This window comes from Vanellus vanellus (genome assembly GCF_965231255.1).
Source record: "Vanellus vanellus genome assembly, chromosome: 1".
NCBI classification, from domain to species: domain Eukaryota; kingdom Metazoa; phylum Chordata; class Aves; order Charadriiformes; family Charadriidae; genus Vanellus; species Vanellus vanellus.
Window position 1 is genome coordinate 201,253,705 of NC_138905.1, and position 27,089 is coordinate 201,280,793.

The window sequence follows — 27,089 nt, forward strand, 5'->3', positions numbered from 1 at the left end:
AACGAAAAAGCGAACACAGGAGCGAATTAATAAGAAGGAATTAAACAATGCTGTGACCATTACTTGATGTCGTTGCTGGTTTACTCTTAGGTACCTGGCCGTATTTTAAAAACATATTGCATGAAAATTCATACTTTACTGAGTAATTGGTGCCTATATTAATTGTATATATATAATTTTCAGTCCTTTAGGTGACACGCAGTCCCAACAGAAGAGATTTTCCATCCCAGTTTGAGACACCTGCTCTTTCATCCTTCCTCAGGCACTAATGCTGCAATTCCTTATCTCTTCCTCCAATACTAGTTTTGTGGAGGTTTTTTTTGTTTGTTTGTTTGTTTGTTTTTAAAAAAAGCTTATATAATTTAATATTTCTTCTTTTCTTCACTGCATGCTGGATTTTTTCCAGAAACTATGAGTTTGAAGATCATCATTTGAAGTACTTAGAATAGAATAGTTCAGTTGGAAGGGTCCTATGATGATCATCTAGTCCAACTGCCAACCACTTGATTCTACTTTTTAAAAGAATTATGAACAATACATTTGATCTGGGAATAAAACTCTTCAGCCATGACCAGAACTATCCTTGAGGCAATCTGAGAATAATATCACATACAAATGTACACTCACATACTATTCACAGAGTTTATTATTATCTTCTAGGATACGTTATGGATATGTACCTATATGTGGCTCTTCACATTTGAGCTTCTCAATGGAGGGATAAAGGGGCTCTCATCTGTCTATGTGAAAGTAAGATAATGGTGCAGTAGTTTGTGGTTTGTTTGTTTTTTTTTTTCCATCGAGAACTACTCACAAAGAGCGATGAAGATGCTTCTCCTACTCTGCTTTCCAAAGCAAGCTGTTTCAGCCATCTTGCAGGCGGGTACGTGACACAGCAAGATGTAGCTCTACATGCATGGTGGGAGAAAACTGGAGCCATTGCTGTGATGTCTACCCAGAATTTTAATGGATTGGAGGGACACATTTTCAAGAGGATCGACACGGAGGATCATGGCATCACAGGACTGCAGGATAACTTGGACAGGAAGGGACCACAGGAGGCCTCTGGTCCAATCGTCTCTCACAGTAGGGTCAGCTCTGAGGTCAGAGCAGGCTGATCAGGGCTTCAGCCAGTCAGGGCTTGAAAACCTCCAAAGACAGAAAGTGCACCACCTCTCTGGGCAACCTGTGCCTCTGCTTGGGTGTCCTCATGGGGAAAAAACTTCCATCCAAGTGTCGTGGTTTAATCTCGGCCAGCAAATATGCACCAAACAGTCACTCGCTCACTCCTTCCCAGTGGGACTGGGGTAAGAATCAGAAGGGTAAAAGTGAGAAACTTGTGCATTGAGATAAAAAGAGTTTAAGAATTAAAAATATTTTTTTAAAAGAAGTAAGGAAAAAAGCCCCACCAAAACAAGAAAGAGAGAGGAAAATAAAAGCCAAGAAAAAAAACAAGTGATGTAAATGAAAACAATTGCTCACTACCAACTGATGCCCAGCCAGTCCCCGAGCAGTGCCCCCCCCAGTCAATCTCCATCCCCAGTTTTATTGCTGAGCACCATGTCATATGGTATGGAATACCAGGAGTGCTGTGACCAGAGTGGGCAAACAGGACATGGCGCATCAGCCAGGACATGGCGTGGCAGTTTGCCTGGCAGTTGGCATGGGAGGGCATGCAGGAAGGGCGTAGTGACCCTACCAGCTCAGGAGGTGAGTTCAGTCGGTGGTCGTCACCCTCTCAGAAGGAGCATATATATGGTATCCACCTGGCAGAAAGCCATGTCCTCTGCAATCACCAGAATGGATGTGGCAACCCAGACAGAGCTCCCATGGAAACATGCAGCCATCCAAGTCTTGGGCTGCAGAGTGCCAGAGCCTTTCGCTGGTAATGGATCGTAGTAGTAAGAACAGCTGTGTGAGGTGTTACCAGGTGGGTGATCTCCTCTGTCTGGTGGCAGAGCTATGAGAGGAAGTAGAAAGGTTACGGAGCATCAGGGACTCTGAGAAAGAGCAACTGGTGCAACTGTGCTCTGCCTTCCCTGAGACAGAAACAGGAACAGCCACAGAAAAAAAACAAGATCAAGGGGATCCTGTATCCTCCCACCACCAGGCTGAAGGCAGTAGCTTAAAGGAAAGGAGTGAATGGAGGCAAGTCCATGCTCAGGGTGGCAGGCGAACGCCTTACTTGCCCACCCCGCCTTCCCAGGTGCCTCTGTACAACAGGTATGCGGCTTTGGATGTGGAAGGCCAGTCAATGGATGATGCGGATGACGGTCCATTTACACCAGAGGTGCTGCCAAGGTCAGAAAGGCCTACCACCCCCTTTATCATTACCACCTCCAGGAGGAAGAAAAGGTGAGTTATAGTTGTAGGCGATTCCCTTCTGAGGGGAACAGAGAGTCCAGTACACTGGACAGACCCTCCTCTTAAGGAAGTCTGCTGCCTCCCTGGGGCACGGGTTAAGGTCCCACTAGGAAACTTCCTAGCCTGGTACAGGCCTCAGATTGTTACCCATTACTGCTCTTCCATGTGGGTGGCGATGAAGTTGCAACATGTAGTCCAAGGGGGATCAAAAGAGACTTAAGGGCTTTGGGACAGTTGGTAAGGGAATCTGGAGCACAGGTTATTTTTTCCTCTCACTTCCCAGTTGTGGGCAGCGACATTGGAAGAAATAGACAAGCCCAGTCTATTAATACGTGGTTCTGTGGCTGGTGTCACAGTCACAATTTGGGGTTTTTTGATAATGGGATGGCTTACATGGTGCCAGGCCTGCTGACATCAAATGGAGTTCCCTTTTTGAAGGGGGGAAGAGGGTCTTTGCTCACAAGCTAGTGGGGCTCATTGACAGAGCTTTAAACTGGGCTTGAGGTGGGAGGGGGGCAATATCAGGCTTGCCTGTGACAAGCTGTGGGATGACAGGCAATGGTTAGAGGGCTGAGGTGCTAGCAAGGGCCCGCAGCTTGTTGCTCTGAGACATGCTGGCTACACTGCAGCACACTTGAAGTCTTACAGAGATGAGCCAGGGACTCCTGAGGGAATAGGAGGCAGGAGAGATACACGAGTGAAATACCCCGAAGGAATTAAGGGATGTTCCTCGAAGAAGGTGACATGGCCAACAGCCCAGCTGAAGTGCCTCTACACCAATGCATGCAGCATGGGCAACAAACAGGAAGCCTGATTGGAAGCCACCATGCTGCTAGAAAGCTACAACCTAGTTGCCATTACTGAAACCCAGTGGGACAAACCCATGACTGGAGTGTGGCTATCGATGGCTACAGGCTGGCCAGAAGGGATAGATGAAGAAAGAGGGGTGGTGGCATTGCCCTCTACATCAAGAAATCGATAGAGCATGAAGAGCTGTCTCTGAAGAATAGCCATGAGCAGGTTGAAAGCTTATGTGTAGCATAAGAGACTGAGGCAACAAAGGGAACCTTGCAGTTGGTGTCTACTACAGTCCACCTGATCAAGGGGAGCCTGTTGATGAAGCCTTCTTACTCCAGCTGTGGGAGGCATCACACTCACAGGTTCTCATCCTGGTGGGGGACTTCAACCACGCTGACATCTTTTGGAAAAGTAGCACGGTAAGCTGTAGGCAGTCCAGGAGACTCCTGGAGAGCATCAAGGATAACTTCTTTAGCCAGGCAGTAGACACTCCCACCAGATGAGGTGTGATACTGGGCCTGATAGTCACCAATGCAAGTGAGCTCATTGGTGATGTCAAGGTTGGAGGCAGCCTGGGCTGCAGTGATCATGCACTGGTGGAGTTCACAGTCCTGAGGGATATGGGTCAGGCAAAGAGTAAAGTCAGGACCCTGACTTGTAGGAAAGCAAAATTCTAGCTCTTCAAGGAGTTAGTCAATAGGACCCCCTGGGAAACTGCCCTCAGGGGCAAGGGAGCAGAACAGAGATGACAGATCTTTAAGGATGCTTTCCATAGAGCACAAGTCCTGCACCTGGGTCTGGGCAACCCCCAGTATCCATACAGGCTGGGGCATGAATGGATTAAGGGTAGCCCTGCTGAGAAGGACCTGGGGTCACTGGTGGATGAAAAGCTGGACATGACCCGTCAATGTGCACTCACAGCCCAGAAAGCCAACCACGTCCTGGGCTGCATCAAAAGAAGCGTAGCCAGTAGGTTGAGGGAGGTGATTCTCCCACTCTGCCCTGCTCTGGTGAGACCCCACCTGTAGTACTGCCTCCAGCTCTGGAGCCCTCACCACATGAAAGACATGGAGCTGTTGGAGCGGGTCCGGAGGAGGGCCACAAAAATGATCAGCAGGATGGAACACCTCTCCTATGAGGGCAAGCTGAGAGAGCTGGGGTTGTTCAGCCTGGAGAAGAGAAGACTCCAGGGAGATCTTATTGCAGCCTTTCAGTACCTAATAGGAGCCTACAGGAAAGATAGGGATAAACTTTTTAGCAGGGCCTGTTGTGATAGGACAAGGGGTAATGGCTTTAAACTAAAAAAGGGAAGATATAGACTATATAAGGAAGAAATTTTTTACAATTAGGGTGGTGAAACACTGGAACAAATTGCCCAGAGAGATGGTAGATGTCCCATCCCTGGAAACATTCAAGGTCAGGTTGGACGGGGCTCTGAGCAACCTCGTCTAGTTGAAGATGTCCCTGCTCATTGCAGGGGGAGTCGGACTAGATGATCTTTTAAGGCCCCTTCCAGCCCAAACTGTTCTATGATTCTATGATCCTATGAATACCCCTTTGGTCAGTTGCGATCAACTGTCCCAGCTGTGTCCCCTCCCAACTTTTTGTGCACCCCCAGCCTACTCACTGGCGGGGCAGTCTGAGGAGCAGGAAAGGCCTGTGTTACTGCTCAGCTCTGTTACTGCCTGTTACTGCTCAGCAGTAACTAAAAGATCCCTGTGTTATCAACGCCATTTTCAGCCCAAATCCAAAACATAGCACCATCCAAGCTACTAGGAAGAAATTTAACTCTATCCTAGCCAAAACCAGGACACCAGTTTTAACCTCTCTTGTTTCAACTTATACCTGCTGACTGTCATCCTCCTGTCCTGTACTGCTGTGAAAAGCCCATCTCCTTCTCCTCAATGACCTCCTTGTTGGCACTGGGAGCTGCTGTTAGGTTCCTTGAAGCTGTCTCTGCCCAGGCTGAACAAGCCCACTCGTTCAGCTTTTCCTCATAGGGACTGTGGTCCAGTCCTCACAACCTTGGTGGCCTCTGCTGAACTTGATCCATGTTTCCCCTGTATTCAGGGCTGCAAATTTGGATGCAGTAATCTTAATGTGGTCCAATCGGTGCTCAGTAGAAGGGGATAATCACATCCCTTGGTCTCTGGCTCTGCCCCTGTTCACGCAGCCCAAGATGCTGTTGGCCTTCATTGCTGCCAGGGTCACTGCTGTCTCATGCTCAGCTTGCTGCCCACCAACCCCCAGAGCTGCTCCCATAGAGCTTCTCCCAGCCAGGCAATCCCAGCCTGTGCTGGTGCCAGGGCCTGTTCTTTTCCAGGAGCAATACTTTGCATTTGTCCTTGAATTTCATAAGGTTGGACCTTTCCTCCCACCTGTATAGGTCCCTCTGAATGGCCTGTTCTCAAGTGTATTCACTAATATGCCCCGTCTGGTGTAATCTTCAAAAATTAATTAGAAATAAATCCATGCATGTAGGCAACGGATATGGCTACATGATTTTTTTGCAGACTTACACGAGCTCCAAGTGTTTATGTCTCATCTAGCCTAAGCTAACATACTTTGCCTCTCAGCCCAGCTTAATAGCTTGGGATCAGGATTGTGCTAATCACAGCTAAATAGCTTTTGGTTCAGAGCACAGGAAAATTGAGCTGTGTCTGCTCCAGTGTCCCGTGTGAGTGTAATATGGAAGTCCACTGAAATGCACGTTTCGTTAGCTCTGGTGGAACTCCTGAATGAGGAACTGGCAAGCCAGAAAGTTTCAGTGTCGTGATAAAGCGGATCCATCCAGTGACGGTGAGAAAACTGAGAATATTAATTAATCTGAAGTCACTTACAAGAACGCTGACAAGAAATCATTATCTAACAGCAAAACTGAAGACATCTTACCCTAGTTGACTGATAGAACAGCATCGCTGTTTGTGATTTCCAGCATGATTTCTGGCATGTTGAGTAATATGCCTCCCGGCCACCCAGCAACAACTCCCCTGGCTTTTGGCAGGCTCTGGGTTGTGTGAGTGCTTATGGGCATCAGCAGAGCTGTGCACAAAAGGGCTTCCAAGTCCGCTGGTGTTGCAGCTGATGGCAGCCTTGCTTCAGGAAGGAACATGCCATGGAAAAGCATGTCAGGCTCCTCATACAAGCTGGCGATAAGCTAAACAGATGTTGGAAGTGCAGTGTTGAGAGTCAGATGTTACTCAGGGTGGAGAGAAGCTGAGGCTTAGGTGAATTAATACTCCCTGAAGAGATAGATGCCTGTTGGCTTCCAGAGGACTCAAAAATGCACAGACATGACAGGAATCTGTATATTTATAGGGAAGACCAGGTTAACAGTATAACTTCTGCTCACCCTTACCTTGTAACCACAGGCGTTTATAATAAAGAATGTGCATTATCAAAAAGTCAGCAGCTGATGCTGTAAACAGTCAAAAATCTAATCAAATAAAGCAAGCACCAGCCTTAAAGTTTCGTATTCTTATGGGGTAGCTAGAAATGCAGTACAGTGCTGCTAGAAGAGACCTAGAAACAACTCTGGTACTAACCCATCAGGCAATCACTGCCTGAGAGACACAGGAGTGAGAAGCACCTCTGATGGAAAGAAACTATCGGAGCAGCTATAAGAGGTGGCAACCTGTGAAATCAGTATTTCTTGTACATCCATCTTAGGTAACTAACAGAAAGGAAGCTTTTGGGTCTGACATTTTTGATGGGATGTGTCTGCTAGGCTCACTTTGGGTCAAATCACAGGCTGATAGAAAACACCATGAAGCAGCTGTAGAGTGCACCTGAGTACAGTGCTACCATTGAGCCTGAGGACTATGACAACATCAGAGGTAGGGGTGCTGCTACAGTAATTATTTTATTTATTGTTTTATTTATTATTGTATTATTTATTTATTTTATTTGAGAGCTCCATCTAAAATCTAACCCCTTAAAGAGAGTCTACACTTCCTGGTAAATAAAAATACTCCTTGACAATGAAAAGGAGAGAGATAGCGTCACTAGAAGATTATCGTGCAAAATTTTTCACTAATCAGAATACTCCCATTATGTCTGTGCGTGTTTTGAAATGCAATTCCTGCCCGTTTGTGGGTACGTGTCTGGGTTGCAGACTGAACGTGGTGTAGAAGCACCTGGGGCAGCTCTGGTTTGGGAGCAGCAATACAGTGACCAGGCTGTGCTGGGCTCTCTGCACTCCTGGCAGAGCTCAGCACAACTTCAGGGCTCTCAGTGGCCCACAGCCGTTGTGGCCATTGACTCTTCCTTTCTAGTTTGCCTCCTATGTGTTTGTGTAGAAAGAGAGAAAAAACCAAGGCCGGTTAGCAACAAAATCTTAAGAGAAATTCTGCTGAGGGCTGAGAAATTTCTGCAGATCATGGAGAAATCTGGTCTTCACCCCTTGGGAACGAACTCCTGAATTGATCACATTGGACCCTCTGACTGATTTCAGGGGAAGGGAGAAGGGGAGATGGAGGAGGAAAGGTGGTAGAAGAGCTCCACTTTTACTTAACTAGTATAAAATACTACAGAGGTCAGAAACAAAAGGCTACTGGCTTTTAGGTAGAGCCTAAACACAATGAAAACACGAGAGAAACTAACAGGGAATAGCTCTTGAGCCAGACAATAAGCAGGTAAGGGAAGATGAACAGGATTTTTCCCATGAGGGGTGTCTGATACAGAGAGCAATACACTAACACACGACAGGGATGAAAATGGAGGTAAAAGGCAAAGCTGGTTATCAAGAAAGTTGTGAAAACTGATTCAGGACGGTTGTTTCAGAAGGAAATACTTCTTAACTTTATGCTCAAGGATCAATTTCTGCTAAAAAATGTGAAAATGAAATCCAGAATAGCCACACAAAAAGAGGAAAAAATGCATGAAAAAATGAGTAGAGGATTTCTGAACCAGAAATTAATACTGTCTAGTAGCTTAAAAATCTCTTCCTGCTATCTATAGATACCATCTATAAAAATATGCTTCCTGGATATCCATGGGTATTGCTGCTGATTAATCATATTTTTCTTCACCTTCCTTTGATAAGCAAATCAAGCAGGTTTAATCTTTTCTTTCAAGATGAACGTTGTTTTTCTAACTGTATTGCTAGGACTTCTCTGAATCTGCTCTCTGCATCTTCTCGGCATCCTGCTTAACCAGCGTTAAATCTGAATCACATAGAATCTTGCAAATATCTCTCCCTCACTAATAACTTCCCATTTTCTGTCTCCTGTAGGTCACACATTCCTTCTTCAGGGCTGCACCACACCAGCAGATAATGGTTATCAACAACCTTTATGACAATGATTATGATTAACAAATGATTTATAGATTTTTGAAAGAAATATATTTATAAATAAAAAATTCTATGTATTTATATATAGAATATACGTTACATAATATATAATATATGCATGTTTTATATATTATTTATTATCGTAATTAATACTATTTTCTCTGACTGCAGGATGGAAGCAGGGTGCGGGCTTGTTGACACTGCAGTCTGACTCAAGCTACCAGTCTGTCTTCGAAACCCAGTTTAACACTCCTCATTTCACACAGCTGGCTCTTCTGTCGCGATCCGCAGTGAGCAGGTACAAGACAGAGAGATGAGAGATCCCTGAAGTGTTCTCTGCAACTTTACTTATATCTGTTGAGGCGTGTGGAAGTTGTTACATACGTGTCTTTTCATCTTTCCTGAGTGTGTTTCTTTGGCATTTAAATCATGGTAAATAATGTATTAAATATGACTCCGCTCTGACTGTTCAATATATTGATTAATGTTAGCTCATGCCTATCTTACAGTCCGTATGATACTACGTTTAGGAAGGTATTAGCTACCATTGCTTACGTGAAACATTTTCTCATGTCGGAAAATATCCTTTCATAAATAAACCAAGACTGGAAATGACACAGCTCTGAGCTGATTACTGAGGAACAACCTGCAAAAGCACAAAACTAATTCTACATAATATTTCAAACACTTCCCATAAAGTCTTTCCATGGTAAACAAAGAAAATAAGCCCATAGCAGGAAAAGCTGAGTCTGTTATTTGCATCCATGTTCACCACAATAGAGCACAGGGAAATCTCTGTGCTGGCATCCTTCCAGACAAAAACTACATGGAGTAGCTGCCTTGAAGTATGTGTAGAAAAGTAGATAAATAATAACAAATTGCCAGGGTGAGATGTTTCACCTAGATATTTTCAAAAAGAAGTTAATTTAGGAACTCAGGAATGAAATACCCGAATGACTGTCCATTCTTGTAATTTCTGTTTCAAACCCCTTTGGTTTCCACAGGGCTGGAAAGCAAATGATGAGACCATTTTTCAGAAAGGCTTCCAAGAGGCAGCTAGGAACTATAGACTGGTATGTTCAATATCTGTACAGGACACTTTCACAAGATTTCTAATCAGGAATAACATTAGAGGACACATGGATAACTATGACATTGTGCAAAGGTCAACATGAATTTTCTAAGTGCAAATTTTACCTCATGTACCTACTTGAATTGAGAGAATCAGCATATCGGGATATTGGAAATCCGGTCTACCTAGATTTCCAAAGGCATTGGAGTTCACTGCCAAAGGTTTTCAAGGAATAGTAAGTGGTCAGGATAAGACCACATGGATATCTGGATAGTTAGTTAAATACAGGAGATAAAAAGTGGCAGTAGATGGTCAATATGCATATATCATAGAACCATAGAATGGTTTAGGTTGGAAAGGACCTTGAAGATCATCGAGTTCCAACCCCCCTGCCATAGGCAGGGACACCTCCCATTAGACCAGGTTGCCCAAGGCCACATCCAGCCTGGCCTTGAACACCTCCAGGGATGGGACCTCAACAACCTCTCTGGGCAACCTGTTCCAGTGCCTCACCACCCTCAGAGTGAAAAATTTCTTCCTAATGTTTAATCTGAACCTGCCCTCTTCCAGTTTAAAGCCATTCCCCCTCATCCTATCGCTACATGCCCGAGTAAAAAGCCCTTCCCCAGCTCTCCTGTAGGCCCCCTTTAGGTACTGGAAGGTGGCAATAAGATCTCCCTGAAGCCTTCTCTTCTCCAGACGGAACAGCCCCAACTCTTTCAGCCTCTCCTCATAGGAGAGGTGCTCCAGCCCTCGGATCTTCCTTGTGGCTCTCCTCTGGACACGCTCCAGCAGGTCCATGTCCTTCTTATGCTGGGGACTCCAGAGCTGGATGCAGTACTCCAGGTGGGGTCTCACGAGAGTGGAGTAGAGGGGCAGAATCACCTCCCTTGACCTGCTGTCCATGCTTCTTTTGATGCAGCCCAGGCTGTGATTGCACATTGCTGGCTTATGTTGAGCTTCTCGTCAATCAGTACCCCCAGGTCCTTCTCCTCAGGGCTGCTCTCAATCCATTCTCCGCCCAGCCTGTATTTCTGCTTGGGATTGCTCTGGCTCACGTGCAGTACCTTGCACTTGGCCTTGTTGAACTGCGTGAGGTTGGCTTGGGCCCACCTCTCCAGCCTGTCCAGGTCCCTCTGGATGGCATCCCTCCTCTCCAGCATGTCTACCTCTCCAAACAGCTTGGTATCATCAGCAAACTTGCTGAGGGTGCACTTGACCCCACTGTCCATGTTGCTGACAAAGATGTTGAACAGTACAGGTCCCAGTACCAACCCCTGAGGACCGCCACTCATCACTGCTCTCCACTTGGACATCGAGCTTGTCCTGGTTTGAGGTAAAACAGAACCAATTTTGTTCAATAACTTCGCTTCTTAGCTGGGCCTCTTCTAACAACTGAAATTAACAGCATATTGTGCAGACAGTGTTCACTCTCTCAGAGTGATAAGACCAATTAAGTGATAAGACCACTGATGCCCAGGCATGGTATGCAGAGAGGCTCCTGCTTACACTTATTGCCATAACAGCCAAGGCCAACCAACTTTGTTATTTGCCACGTTGGAGGGTCGGAAGCGGAAAAGCATAGTGAGGTCCCACCTGGAGGGAGGAGCGGACAGGACAGGTGACCCAAAACTGACCAACAGGGTATTCCATCCCATCTGCCTCATGCTCAGTATAAAAGCTGAGGGACCAAAGGGTCACGGGCTCTTCCTTCAATGGCCGACGTCTGAGGAGGACTCTCTCTGCCTGTGATCCCAATCCTGACTCCAGATCCGGAATCCAGTTCCCGTCCGTCACTGAGTCCAGCCTGGGACTGCCCCAGTGCCAGCCGGTGACGTGATTGTCATCTCGGGAGCTTGATACGGTTTTGTATATATTTTTCATTATTTCTTTTTATTTTATTATTAATATTTCATTAAAGTAGTTTAGTTTCTTCTAAACTCGTAAGTCTCTTTTTCCTCCTCTGCCTCTCTCTTTGTAGAGGGGTAGAGGGGAGCATCTGTCAGTCCCGTCTGGGGTCCCTCGGGTCCCCAGTGGTGGATTTGGCCTAAACCACGACAGAGCTGTTGACCGCAACTCTTTGAGTGTGACTGTCCAGCCAGTTCTTTATCCACCAAGTGGTCCATTTATCAAATCCATGTCTCTTCAATTTAGAGACCAGGATATCGTGTGGGACAGTGTCAAATGTTTTGCACAAGTCCAGGTAGATGACATCAGTTGGTCTTCCCTTGTCCACTGCCGCTGTAACCCCTCTGTAGAAGGCCACCAAATTTGTCAGGCATGACTTGCCCTTGGTGAAGCCATGCTGGCTGTCACCAATCACCTCCTTGTTTTCTACGTGCCTCAGCAGAGTTTCCAGGAGGATCTGCTCCATGAGCTTGCCAGGCACAGAGGTGAGACTGAGTGGCCTGTAGTTCCCTGGGTCTTCCTTATTTCCCTTGTTGAAAATGGGGGTTATGTTTCCCCTTTTCCAGTTAGCAGGAACCTCGCCAGACCTCCACAACTTCTCAAATATGATGGCTAGTGGCTTAGTGACTTGATCTGCCAGTTCCCTCAGGACCCGCGGATGTATCTCATCAGGTCCCATGGACTTGTGCACCTTCAGATTCCTCAGGTGGTCTCGCACTTGATCTTCACCTACAGTGGGTGGTTCTCCATTTTCCCAATCCTCGCCTTTGCATTCTGCATCATGGGCAGTGTGGCTGCAGCCCTTGCCAGTGAAGACTGAGGCAAAAAAGTCATTGAGTCCCTCAGCTCTGTCTCTGTCCTGGGTAACCAGTTCTTGTGTTTCTTTCCGGAGAGGGCCCACATTTTCCCTCATCTTTCTTTTCTCGCTGACATACTTAAAGAAGGGGTTTTTGTTTGTCTTAATATCTGTGGCCAGATATAGTTTTATCTGTGCTTTACCTTGTCTAACCCGATCCCTGGCTGCTCAAATGTTATGAAAATATATATTACATGGTGTATATATATATGTATATATGTAAATCCTATCCTGTTTCTAAGAAGCAGTGTAGATGCAATTCTGAGTTTTATACTTATGATCTGAGCATTACAGCCCAACTACCTGCTGTGACATGGTTTCAGCCTCTGGTAAGTATTTGCTTCTGCTTATCTGGTTCTTCATGGTCCCACCCTGGGGACCCTGAGCTGAGGTGTCTGACAGTGCATATTCCACAGCCTTTTTGCCCTTAATGTAGAGTTTTACCCCTCCATTGATGTTGCCGGTATCAATAACAGAAAAAGCCCATCTCATGAATTTGAACGCTCGGTGTCAAAGCCAGCTCGTCACATCAGCTGTTTCCCACCCTCCTCGAGGAAGCGGAGAGGGCTGCAGTGCACTGCAGTGGTTAATACATCTACTGACCTGGGTCGGTCAGGCTGCAGGGCTCTGGCCAGCCTGCATGGCATGGACTGACAGAGCTGGCATTTGATTTTTAGTTAGAGGGTGAATACATCGTCATCATTGTTTTAATTTCCCTACTTGGAATTCTTACTCGATAATCCAGTCTTTTTGTGACTCCTCCTACCCAGACGATATGTTAAATTTTCATTATCATAGGGGTACAAATGCACAAAAACAAGTTTTTCTTATGATTCCATGAATATTTGAAATATGCACATATAGATTTCAATTATGAAAAGTATGATTAATGAAAAAGCAGCACATCAAGCTAATCTGAGCCTAAATTAAATTCTCAAAGGACTATACAATTCCACACCGTTGGTGGTGCTAGCACTAATAGCCTGGGCTGGCAACATGCTAATTACTCTGGCTCTAGAAGACCAGGCTGGTATTTTAATCACCCAACCACTAATAGCCTGGCCTTGCTGGCATTATAATTGTTATGGCACTAATAGCCTGGGCAAGATGGTATTTTAATCATTGTGGATCACAGCCTAGCTATGTTAATTTTTAACATTTCTGTCTTTTTATCAAGGTTAACAGGAGGTCTACTGCAGATATGAACAATTACAAAATGCAGAAATCACTATTTTCACTTAAAAAAGAATCAAACTTGGAAGCACTCACAGTACTGGACACTTTTCAGTGATATCGCCTCTTCCCCATCTTTCTTCTTCTTTTTTTTAAACTTCTTTTCCCTGCACCCCCTTTAAACCACACGTGAGTCACTTGGGAGACCTGAAGTGGGCTGTGCTGAAGTGTTTGCTCTTCTAAGTGTTACAATGATCTTACTACAACATCCAACTAATGCAGTCCCAGATATTTAAGCTCACACGATAAAAACCCTCTCACTATCATTGATATTTTAAGAAAATAATTTAGATTATCAAGAATTTGTTTTATCTTTAAGTGTCACTAATTAGTTACCTATTGAACATTCATTGACTTCAAAGAGCCCGCTTAATCCTTGCTGTTACATAGTGGAGTCGCTAACAGATGGATTTGGCAGGAAGATTTTATGGCCAAGCTTTATTTTTATCCCCTTTAATTTGAGGTGGGAATGCCGAGGACTGGGGAGACAGATTAAACAGGAAATTGCTGGTTTTCCTCCAACAGCTGAGGAGTGTGATCGTGCAATGCCTGGAAAAATTTAATCAAACTGTTGAGGAATTAGAACTCTCTTTATGAAAATTAACTCTGGTGAAGAGTTTGAATTTTGTTGCGTATTTCTCCTAACAGCTGGGCCACCTCTACTGAGATTTTCCACAAAGTTAAAAGCAGTTCAAGCTCCCTCATAACTTCTGAACTGGGTCCACGATGCAAACGCAACACATTGCCATTTGAGGGAGATTTCAGCTCCCTTCATTATGGTAACAACCGTGAGCTGCATCTGGATGATGAAACCATTTGCTCAGCCTGGAGCGTTGCAGGGGTGAGTGACGGCGCATGGTTTTGGCCACCCCCAGCCCGGCGCTGCCCGGTGGGAGCCCATCTCTCCCCACCCCACCATGGCCACTGCGCTGCACGGGGGCGAGCGCCCCAGGGGTGGCAGGGGATGCGGTTTTGTGCCTCTGCCTCCGTGGGCATCGGGCAGAAGCCACCGACACCAGGAGTGCTGTGTGAGAGGAGGTGTCGTGTTTGGGGAGGAGGGAGGTGAGACAAAAGAGACAGAGAAGTAAGAAGAATGATCCTGGCTGAGGGAGGAGGTGGGGGAACTTTATAAGGCATCAGCCTTGTGGGCGACCCATTTGAGCGGCTGGCGGCATTTCACCCGTGCCAGTCCCAAGGAAAGTCACCCCAAACTCAGCAGCAGCAATAAGCCTTCTAATTTTACTTCATTTTCACAGCTGGGACAGTGAATTCATCAATCAAATACTTATTTTTGCCTTTGTTTTAAAATGTCCCGGGAGGGAAATTCGCCCTTCACCTGCTTCCCGCGCGGGCGGCCCAGCTGCTCCTGCAGGCTCAGTTTCCAGACACAGGGCTGCCCTCAGCTCACATTCTTCCGTAAGAAGACTGCTAATAATGCTAGCAATTGCCAGTCTATTTTTTTTTCACTCTAGGAAGAGAATTTCAAAGGGGGACTCGTCACGCCTGCAGCTTAAAAAGGATTTGAGCACTTTGTGAGAGAGTATTTTTTAAGCGTTCTCTTTTCAATGCCCTGTCCCCCCATAGCCTCCCACCCTTGCGATGCTCCCTGTGCTCATACGTGGCTTCGTTCCAACCCCCCATATGGATTTTTTTTCTGCTTTCAGGGTCTGACATTGATAAACAGGGCTGAGGCCACCCTGCTGACCTATGTGGCCAGCACAGCCCTGGGCAGTGGCGGCCGACAGGCGTGCCCTGCTCGTGAAGTGAGCCGTCGTTCCCAGCGTGCCACCCCGATGGAGCCCATGCTTTCGGCAGCTAAACTTAGGAGCAGCACAACAGCTGTGTGAGATCATTGTGCTGCAGGAGCTTATCCGGCGGGGCAATGTTTTGGAGACTGGCACCGCATGTTTTCCTGGCCAACCAGTCTGCTCTGCCTGGTTACAATGCCTTTTTGTTTACTTGAACTCGGAGAGGATTGAGTGACCGTGGTGAACTTTGGTAAAGCTGAGATGTGATCAACAGAAAACTGTGTTTTCCCTGGTCTCTGTGCTACAAAAAGCAATGTTGTAAGGGCAGTTTTGTTGCTTACTTATGCTTGGTACCTCTTGACCTTTCATGATCAGGACTCTAAATATAAGGATGTCGGCCTCCTCTGGTAAATTGCTGGTGATAACACAAATAATTTCACTTACTATCAGATGTACTTTAACATGAAACAGGCTTCTTTCCCTTGGAAGATTAATATATCCTTTTATACAATGCAGCAGATGTCTCAGTGTTTCCAGTGTCACTTCAACCTTCAACATGAGAGAAGTCAGCCTCAGCTCCTTGGCAGAAAAACAGGTTTTTTTTTTAACCAAAAGCAGCACAGTCATATTAAAGTCCAGGAGTTCTCAAAGGAGGAGTTCTCTGTCTGTACAAAGCTGCAATAGCACTGTGTTTTCTTCCCGTCAGTATTAGTTTTCTCTGCCTCTGCAGGCATTACCCCATAGACAAGCTATTTCTAGTGCATCATCTGTGCAGCCAAGGACTACAGAGGCAGAAGAACGATCCAGATTCCCTAGAAACCCCTGACCTCATATTTTTGGCCAGTCCTGAAGCTCTTATGAAGTGCTATATTAGTATAGCGTTTTAAATGAAGACTGACAGGGGTTAGAAGGGTATGTTTGTGGCGGTGGGTTGCTGAACCACGGGGACAGACAGCACTCTGCACTGACACGCAGAATCCAATGCTGTAGGACTGGCAAGATTAGAAGAGCTCTCAAAGGAAAAGTTCCTCAGTTTTCCTTGGAGGACAAACAGACAGGTTAACGTTGGTGACTAGGGTGAGAGACCCAAGATCTAAAAATCTCAGAAATGCCTTAAACAGCTCAGTTTGATCTTTGTTTCTGTTCAAGGTTGTGTCTGAGATCCCTGATGCTTCTGCTCACGTGAACAGGAGTATGAATGTGAAGTACATAAGGAGCCGAGGTTTAAAATGAGTAAGTGCTAACAGCTACCTGTGCCAGCTTGGAAAAGAGAAACCAAACTCAGGATGCTACTGGTAGCACACAGACTTCTGAGTCTTGATGTAATCAGCACCGATGAAATTAATCTAAGGCGGTCCTAAAGAGTGTGAACATTGCACACTGTTGGTAAAGGAGAGAGGCAGAAAGCAGAACAGTGAGGGTATTTACTGGAGCTGCTATACAGACAGAAGTTTTCAGAGGGGACTTCTTCAAATTGTGAACATTTCAAATGCAAACATTCTTTGACACAGCTGGATAGTTCAAGCATGAAATAAATAGATGGACAACCTGTGACTTCTATTGTATAAGCTGAAAGAAATGCAAAAAGTGAATAAATAACGCATCATAATGTCAGGAAGTAAACCTGAATGAAACAGAACAAACCACAAAATTGGATCCGTTACAGGAGATGTTTACTTCAAATAAAAGCTATGCCTGGAATAGCAGCTCTTCAAAATGTGTTATTTTGGCCTTCTGTCTTGGTATATTTCTCTATGTAACAACTGCCCCGTGCCTGCAGTTAGCAGTGTGCTTCTGAAACCTGAGGTTAGTCAGGACCGTATCTCTTTAAAAAAAAAAAAAAAAAATCAACCAAAAAAAACCCCACAGACAAAGAACGAAAAACCCAGGCTGGGAAGGGGGAGCTAAAGCCTCTGCTGCATTGGGCTGTTTGGATACATCGCTGCTGCTGCTGCTGCAGTGGTCACGCATCCCTCCGCAGCCTGCTGATCCTGCAAAAGAGGGGGAGAAGCATCGTTTTGCGGGCCAGATGCTGTCAAACACAAGCAACCAATGGAAGCAATGGCATAATGAGCAGACAAGCATGTGGAAGCAGTTTATGAAGAAATCGCTGAATACCGAGCTTTGTCCCGGCCGATGCTGTAAGTACGAGCACGATAGCAGGTACCGTGGTCACTGCAGTTGTTTGTGGGAGATGTTTTATGTGTATCCCGATGCTTTTAGCACTCACAGGTGGAGAGAGCATTGACTCCGACACACTGAAGAGTGTATTTAGGCAAATAACTGTATTGTCTGTGTCTCTCCAGGATTTTTGGGTGACTCACGAGCTGCAGCGCGCTGCCAGGGTGGGTGAAGCGTAGGACTTTGCACATGAGCTTGTTATCCTCTCCTGATGGCTCTCCTGGGCTCGACTGTATAGGGGTGCTGGCAGATTGCTGCAGTACCACCCTCCCTCTGCGAAGGCCTCTCTCTGAATTTCAGCGCTGCCTTCAAGCACTGGGATACACAATACATTTTTTCACGCTACAATGGCTGACTTAATTTAAAAAAAAAAAAAAATCCTAGAATTATTTGTTACACAAGCTTCCTTCATGCCAAATGCTCTAGTGTTAATTTTTTTCTTATGTATGCAATTGTAGAAAGCTTATGAAATTCCTATAGCTTTGTGTGTTACCATTGGGAGACTGGTTCTTAACATAGCTCTCCCAAAGAGAGTGCCAAGTATGATTTATTACTCAAAGGAATGAATATTTTCCTGTCTTTGGTCTGTTTCTAGTTGAAGTAGATGTATGTATTTTTAAATGTAAACATTTGTTCTTATGGCAATCCATTGTCTTGTTCTTCGGCAAATGATTTGATGCTTTTTATTCTGCATATGCCCTAATGACCTAGTACAGCCTTAAAACCAAGTGAAAAAGCAGAGCTAAAGCAAGTTTATGCCAGTGTGTTTCTCAACAAATTTTTTTGGTAATCAGGTAGGTTTTTTTTTTCAATTGTAGCTAAAACTAAGCATGCCAGCAGAGTAAAAAACTAAGTAATGAGTATTTTCCTGGTTATTTTATGAGGATATTAATTTTGTTTTCATCTAAGTACTGCATAAGACCATGGTGATATGCTTTTAAAACAAAGAATATCACCTATTCAATGGCCTCTGCGGTTGTACCATGGTACTTACCCAGCTGCTGCAGAAACCACTGGGAGATCTCACTCCAGTAGCAGGGGAGGTAACAGCAGGGCAGTTGTGATGAGCAGCGTGCGCTGGCGTGTTAAGGAGGGAGAGCAGATGATGGAAGGAGGAGTCTTCTTTTGTGCATCTCTTTTGGGACTTGGCAGAACTGCAGCTCCTGATGCTGATGCCTGCAGGTAACTGCACACTTCTGCCCCTACCACGCTGATCACCTCAGTGGGGACATAAAGCAGAGCATCCCTTCCGCTGAGAAACCCACCGGGAAGTTTGTCCCATCGTTGCCTTTGGAGTTGCCTTCACCTCGTGTTCTCAGAGGTATTACAGCTCTGTCAGCTGTTTATTTGCAAAACAACTTCTTACTGCTTGCTACCAGAAACTGAATTAGAAGAGGCCAGATTTAGGCCTTAATGAGCTTATAACAAAAAAACTGTTACCTAGGGAGTGCTCCAGCAGTGAGTATGAATGCTGAGGCTGTGGTATTGTTAGTGTTCGTTCTTGCCCCTTCCTCTCCTGTGTCAGGATTGTCACCCTCCCAACACCAAGCAGCATCTCTGGTTGGAAACAGCATTTCCAGAGATTGAGAGTAATCATTTGCGTTGCCATGTGAGCATTATAAGAATACAAAAAGAATACAAAAACCCAATTCTACATAGAGAATTTCTGTTCCCATACTGAAAATGTGCAGGACCGTGACATAATTTAATTAGATAATATTGTTTTATAGGCTGCCTGCTGTTGTGTGAAGACAGTGGGAAAAGTTCAGCTCATGTGTACTTCCATTGTTTTCAGCAGAATTACACTGGGGTGAATGTGGCAGTTTTGGGGCCAACTGGAAAACCTTTTTTTTCTCCGTCCCTCTTTCATAATTATTTTCCTGTTTCTCAGACATGATTTTTTACGGCCTCCAGGGCAACAGGCCCAGATTCATAAAAAAATAATATGGAGGATCTAAGATGCCCAAGTTGGGACTGTGCTTCCTTGAGGCTCCCTGTAAACTCAACGGAAACACAGTGGCACTTCCGGAAAACTGATATACCACATACCTAAAATTAGCCAGTGGTCATTGCGCTTTGCAATGTTTGGGGGGCTGCTTGGACCCTACTCTCAAAAAAACAGTTTCTGAAATACTGGATGAGTTTTTATGTTAAAATATACAAAAGTGTAGGTTTTTATAATACAAAAGAGCATTTTCTTGAAGAGTTTGAAATGGTGTCTAGCTGTCCAGTTTGAACGAACCCTTGGAATAATGCACAGAATTGAAAAAATACATGCCAGATTTAGAAGTATTTGATCTTTTGGAATCACAGAGGATTTAATTCCTTTTAAGATTTAATCTTTTTAGAAATAACTGTTAATTAGTTCAGCAATATTTCTTGTTATACACACAATTATTCAGCAATTATTTCTGCCTCAGCTAAGGAATAGAACAGATCACACATTAATTTGGTGCAGTAGATTTTCTCTGTAGACCATATTCAGATTTTTCTTATAAGTGCGCATTTAATAGATATACTTGCATTTTAGCAGTCTTGAACTAAATCTTTCAACGGGATGGTCTAGTTTATTAGCATTTTTCCTCTTCTTTATGACCAGGTCAATACGAGACAGTCATTGCTTGGAATTTTTAGCAAGTATGTTGTTGGTTGTGGTGGAGGTGCACCAGAGCTGTGTGAGCAAGGAAGGTTCCACACTGCCTGTGAAGACCTACATGTGTTTATGCACAAAGGAATGCGCAGCCATGAATGTCAGACTAGAAATAAATGAGGCTTAGTTGTCTTCCCTAAACTTAACTGTAGAAATTTTCTCAACCCAGGTGAAACCAAAATAAAAGGCAGTGTTTCTGGTAGACGATGATTACACTTAGGATACGATGGGGCAGGGGTTTTGAGCTACTCTGGTGACCTCTCAGGAGGGCATCAGTGTGCCCCAGGCTCTTCTCAGTGGTAAGGTTTAGCTTCTTTTTACTTCAGGAGAATGACACAGCTGGTTGCATATCCCAGTCACCACCTATTTGAGATAAGACAGCTGGTGGAAAATAGTAAAGGTCAGAGCTTTAACACTCTGGTCTCCCATGAAAAGGGAGTATTTTAGTTACCAGTTTTAGTTAAAGCTTCAGTGAAGCAAAAGAAGCAGCTTGTACCTTGTTTTAGGACAGGCTAATTTACCTGGCTGCCTCTTCGTTAGTTGTATATGGTACATGGTGGAGCTTTGCAGCATTAACAGCAAAATTATTGTCAGGTTTTCACTAACGTAAGCTGAGATCTTGGAGAACATGATAGTAGCTTTGGAGTGGTCTGATGTGCTTTACAGCTAGGCACCAGCTGTCACCGAATCCTGTTCCATAAAATCATCCTCACTATGAAAGAAATTGCTAATGTCAGGAGATGTCTGGAAACCCCTTGGGAGAGAAGGGGAATTGCAGTACCGTGCTCTCGATCCTTGCTTATGATACCCGTGCTGTGCCCATAAACTGCCCCCTGTACACCTGTCAGCCTTCCCCTTCCTTCTCAAATTTCTCCTTCTATATTGTTCTTTTTCTATGTCCCAGGCCAATTCTTATGTAAATAATCACTTCTGACCAACTCTCGTGAGTTATCTTTGTAACAACTGTGTACCTGGCTTGCCCCAATCCTCCAGCAGCACATCACATTTCTCCTACTCCCAAAATGTGAATTTGGAGGCCCTGGCCATATTTGTGCTGCGAAATAAGGGAGAGAGGGAAGAAAAATCTGCTCAGGTCCTTGGCTGTCTCCTTTGAGCTCAGAGGTGCGGCCCAGCTCCTGCCTGCGTGGGACCAGGGCAAGCACGTGCGGAGCCGGGCTCTCCGGCTACAGCAGTCCACGGACCAGAGCTGGAGTGGGCTGTGCACTGGAGGGTGATTTTTGCACAGTAGAGTGACGTGGGGTCTCTTTCTGGGCACTAATAAGTAATTTTCACCTCATTACCTTCATGATCATATTGTACTGGCATTGGGAACGCTTCCCTGGCTCTCGGCACAGGCGTGTGTTAGCCCAGCAGTCCTGCGCCCTGCAGTATCTCCGCCTAACGGTGTTGATCCACCGCAGCAAATTGGATTTAGGAGCTGAATAACTTCAAGTGCTTTCTGGTTTGCTTTGGTTACTTCTGCCAATGCTAGACACATCTCTTTAAATTGTATTGGTTGGTTGATGTTTATACAATGTATGCATACGCACATGGGGACTTCCCCCAAACAGCAGTACTTGTGTGGAAAGATTATCACTTTGGGACATATACGATTATATACTTGTCGTGGTTTAGGCCAAATCCACCACTGGGGACCCGAGGGACCCCAGACGGGACTGACAGATGCTCCCCTCTACCCCTCTACAAAGAGAGAGGCAGAGGAGGAAAAAGAGACTTACGAGTTTAGAAGAAACTAAACTACTTTAATGAAATATTAATAATAAAATAAAAGGAAATAATGAAAAATATATACAAAACCGTATCAAGCTCCCGAGATGACAATCACGTCACCGGCTGGCACTGGGGCAGTCCCAGGCTGGACTCAGTGACGGACGGGAACTGGATTCCGGATCTGGAGTCAGGATTGGGATCACAGGCAGAGAGAGTCCTCCTCAGACGTCGGCCATTGAAGGAAGAGCCCGTGACCCTTTGGTCCCTCAGCTTTTATACTGAGCATGAGGCAGATGGGATGGAATACCCTGTTGGTCAGTTTTGGGTCACCTGTCCTGTCCGCTCCTCCCTGCAGGTGGGACCCCACTATGCTTTTCCGCTTCCGACCCTCCAACGTGGCAAATAACGAAGTTGGTTGGCCTTGGCTGTTATGGCAATAAGTGTAAGCAGGAGCCTCTCTGCATACCATGCCTGGGCATCAGCTCTAAACAATTGGCCTTATCACTCTGAGAGAGTGAACATTGTCTGCACAATATGCAGTTAATTTCAGTTGTTAGAAGAGGCCCAGCTAAGAAGCGAAGTTATTGAACAAAATTGGTTCTGTTTTACCTCAAACCAGGACATTATTTGGTTGCATATGTTAGAGAGCAGTCCCTTACTGCAGAAAAATGGTTCATTAGACCTGAAAGAGCTTTTTCGTCTCTTCTGTGATGCCACAAAACCTGATTTATTTCAGTTTCTCATCAGCTGTGGCAAGGATGATGTCAGACAAGTTGTGCATGCCCTGTCTTATAAATAATAAATGAGAAGGACCATGTCTCCTCTTTCTCTAATGGATCAGCGTTATAGCTGGATGGAAAAGGCACCAGCCTGCTTTATGGAACATAATGGAGTAACCAAATTGCTCAGACTCAGCTGAGTGTAATGATCCCCGGGGCTCCTGCTTGCCCCTTCGTTTTGACCTCTGGCATCTCTCTCATCATGTTGTAAAATACTACTTTGATTAAGAGGAATAACAATAAGCTCTTAAAGCTCTGTAAAAAACTAGAAATAATAGAACAAAATGCATGTGCTTTTTGGTCAGCCTAAGCTTTATAATATAAAATCTTCCAAATACTCTTTCAGTGGAGCTTTATTTATTAATTATGAATTTAGCAATGCCAATCTGAAATGTGCTTCTCATTTCTTTCTTTCTATCGCAGTGCTTGCAGAGAGCGCTTTGTTGTTGTAAGCTTCTCATTAATCATAATTTTCACTAATAAGGTGCTGTTTAATCAAGTAGTTCAAAACACTCTGCAAACACTCATGATTGCAGCTTTATGATACCCCTGTTGCTTAATATAGCTGTTTGTGAATACGGTTATTTCTGTTTCATATGCTGAAATGTCATTATTCAGTCCCTTGGTCATTTGTTTTCAGTGTTAGGCTGCCTTTTTAACCTTTTTAATCAGGAAAAAAAAAAAAAAAGAGCATTGAAATACCTGTTTAGAAAGTAATATCTCGAATCAGGTATGTTGTGAAGCAATAGCAGAGGGCCACACCAAATCTTGGCAGAGTTCTTCTAAGAATATTTTTCAACAACAGTTGCTGTCGTGAATGACACCTGCTAAACAAACGGGCTACATTTCAGTGCTTTCACACTGGTTTGCAGCATCAGCAAAGGAGTTAAGTATTCTCAGCTTTTAAAAGATTTTCTCCCCACTGCCTTGGCATGCTGTATCTAGGCAAATCTCGGTGTTAATCTTGCTTCTGCAACATTTGGCATTCCTAGACGAAAATTTTCAGCATAGTGTGTCCCAATTTAGAGACAAGCACTCCTACTTATGAAGAAGAATTTCATATAGAGAAATTCCCTGCTTAAAAGCGTACTAGTTGTAGACAGAAAATGCCATACCATTTGTCATCAATTTTGGCAGACAAATGGCATAGAGATGAAACTACTTCTGGTCATGTCTGTCAAACTCTATTCTTATTTGTACAAGTATGCAGTGATCTTAAGAGCCTCTTCCTGCTGCTTTTAAAAAAACTACTTGGAGGAACAGAAGAGAAGAAAGAAAATCTACTTTTTTTTTTTATTAATATTAGTAACTGAAAATAAAATTTGGTCTTGTAACAAACACTTCAGAAGTATTCATCTGTTGGTCTGAACAACACCCTTTGCCAGGTAGATGAACAGCACTCATCAGAGCTTGTCTCACTTTCGGGCCTGTTTCTGAAACAGGTCTCTGTACTTTGCAGGAAGATTTGTCTGGCTGCTGCATGGAATTTTTCTGGAGAAAGGAGACAGCCTGAAAGTTATTCTCCACTTCTTGCTTATGGACCTGCCTCTCTCCTTGACATGAGTTATGGAGGCACGCAGCGTTAAGTCTGTGGTAGTGACTTTGTGCTATAAAAGTACCATTTTTACACAACCTAACCATCATTATTTCAGACCTTTTCACCTGAAAAGAACCCTCAAAAAAGAAAAAAAAAAGTTTTCTCAAAACTCCCGCAAATCTGCCAAGACCACAGGGATGTCATATGGGGCACAGAGACCCGGGAGCAGGGGTTCGCACTGCGTGTGTGGCCCAGGTCCAGTCTGGTCCTGACCTTGGGCACACGTGAGTCGGTATGCACCATTTAGACTGGGGACCAAGTCCTGCTTTAGGGGCAGAGGGCTGCAGTAGTGTAGACACAGTCTAAGCCCTGCATATCTTCCCAAGATGGAAAGAGAGACGGTGCCCAGCCGCTCTAAAGGCTATATGTGTTTCTGTGAATGTAAGTGGTCTTTCATGGGCAGGATGGGAACTCTTCTTAAACCTTCTGCTCTGCCATATGGCTGCCTTTGACTTTATCTTGTTGCATAAAGTGAATTTTCTGTCTGTCCTGGATTTTAAATATTACAACATCCTTTTCTGTGCTTTTGTAGTTACAGGCTTGCCCTGTACCTGCTGATACTGACCCAGATGCTGTTGTGCAAATGATTTTCCAGCCTTACCAGTAGAGTAAGGCTGCCCTGCTCTTTGCTTTTCTTGATTCCTCTCTTTTCCTAAGCATCAAGCGTGAGCTGCCTATCCTTACTTTCAAAGCCTTTGCAGCCCTCATGCATGCTCTGCTACAGCACCATGAAGCTGACCTCCCCTTTTGGTTGGCTAATAATGACAGTCTCTAATGTTCCCATGTTATTTTTTCAATTGAACCTCTCAGTATTTTCTCCCCCAAAAGTTCAGAGGTTGCTACATGCTGATCTGAATCAAGTGAGGATGATGAGGAGGCACTGAGCAGCTTGTGTCTGAAACCACATCGCATAATGTGGCCATATGGCCCTACCAGCTGGTGCTAATGGGAAGGAAGGAAACTGCAGTTGCCTTTATCTCCTCCCTGCCTTTCCTCATTACTGTGCTCTTCCAAAAATATCTTAGAAAACTCTAGTTTAGTAATGAAGTATTAAAAATGGACAATCTTTCAGCTACTTCAGTGTTATGGCAACACCATGTCCTGCTAACGGGTACTGCAGGCTCTGTTTCTAGGACTATGATTCTGGGGTCAGTACTGGGATGTTGTGAGTGTCATTGTTAGGGGATTGGGAACTGCCCTGAAGGGAGTTTTCTGAGGCACCAGGCAAGTCTCCACACTTCAAGCAAGCCATTTTTTACTCAGGTACTGTAAAGAACTAAAACCCAAGTATTAAACACACACACGCCAGTCAAGCCCAAGGTATAAGATACTGTCAATCTGATGCTGCCTGGTTGGCCCTGATGGCCACAGTCTCGGGTTGCGTGTCTCTAAGGCTGAGATGGCCAGACTCCAGAGCTGTTGGAAGAGGGAATCTGGAATTAAAGAGGGCTGCTTCTAATTTCCCCAAGTGCCACTGGGTGTTGCTGTAGGTTACATACACTTTTCCATAGGTGAGGACCAGTCTGGTCCAAAGTAACACCTCCTCTCCCCACAGGTCTGGTCTGTTCATTCAGGTAGTTTAGCTATTTGCAGGGGGGTTGCTGACTACGTGATTCCTTCTAATAGTTGCAGATTGAGTACCTTTATTCTAGATCTGATACTATTATGCAACTATACCAAACAAACAGCTATTACAAAATATTGTGCTTCCCACCCTAAATCGGTCAGTCCTGTGGTATGTCTGGGTGCAAGGCAAAATGGATGTGGTTCACTTTTCTGCCTTAGATTGGGCGGTCTTGTGGTATGCCCGGGTGCAAGCAAACAGAACAAAATCATCAGCATCAACATCGAAATTCCCTGCCGGCTGACTGAACAAGAGAGCGAGCTTCTGTTTTAGGAGACTATACTAAAACAATTTTTGATTTAATGTATCCATTTATTTTTGGTTTAGACCCATGCATTCAGCAAATCTGAGATGCATGAGTGAGCTTTCTTTAAAATAAAGCTTTGTTGACACTATGTTGACAACTCAAAAATATTCCCAAGCAATAAATACACGATCATTTCATTCTGTCCAGTACCATTGGAGGAATTAGGAGCAAACACAGTGACCTGGTAACGTGCCCCACAGGCCAGTAAACTCAGTTGCTCTCAGGTAAGAGGGAAGACGTGAAATCCAGAGTTGAGAACTTCTCCCCACCCCTCCCCATCTGCCATTTTCCAGATACACAAATTTAGACGCTGTCATCTTAGATGTCCCAAGTGATTCCCAGGGCTTGGCTGTGCACCGAGGAGCTCCGTGGGGTTGGAAGGGATCTCCTGGAAGAGAGCAGTGCTCTGATGTCACAGGCTCTGAGAGCCTTTTTTGGAAGAAAGCTGATCTGTCTCCAAAGCTGACACTTTTCTCTGCTTGTGTCTCCTTTTGGAGGGCTGCCTGAGCACCTCATCACTTTTATGATTCATTTTTCCCCACTCTAGGCTCAATTTATTTTGGGATAATTTAAATGTATATATTTTTGTGCCTACAGGATCTAATAGGTTAAATAGGACTTCTTCTTTTCCTGTGCTCATTTATCTAATAGATTTACAAAGGATAATCTCAGCTTTTCTTTGCTATCTTTTCTTTCATTCCCCTTGGCTAAAAACGCCGGTTGCTGCTTAGAGGACAGGCTGTTGATTTCCTTGGCTGTCCCTGTGGTTTCAAGTCATGTCTTTGGGGAACTCTCACTAGCTTTTTATTATTATCTGCCACACAGCTGGTTCTATATCTACCATTATTGTAATAATTTCCATCTTTTCGTGCCTAACTGATAGTTTTCAGTGTGGTTTGGTCAGTCTTTCTAAACTTCAGGAGATGAGATATATGCCATTTCCTTTCT

The 27,089-nt window shown here is 44.6% G+C and overlaps 1 protein-coding gene across 1 annotated transcript in view; it reads left to right on the forward strand.

The window, feature by feature from the left end:
- Positions 1-1,634: 1,634 nt before the first annotated feature.
- The window catches only part of SACS (sacsin molecular chaperone), a gene marked incomplete at its 5' end in the record, with an annotated part of 78,118 nt that continues 52,663 nt past the window's right edge, over positions 1,635-27,089 (forward strand). The window contains 4 exons of the mRNA XM_082495852.1: positions 1,635-1,885; positions 2,224-2,355; positions 14,173-14,365; positions 15,189-15,367. Coding sequence (XP_082351978.1) covers positions 1,635-1,885; positions 2,224-2,355; positions 14,173-14,365; positions 15,189-15,367 — 755 coding nt within the window. The remainder of the gene's footprint in view (positions 1,886-2,223; positions 2,356-14,172; positions 14,366-15,188; positions 15,368-27,089) is intronic.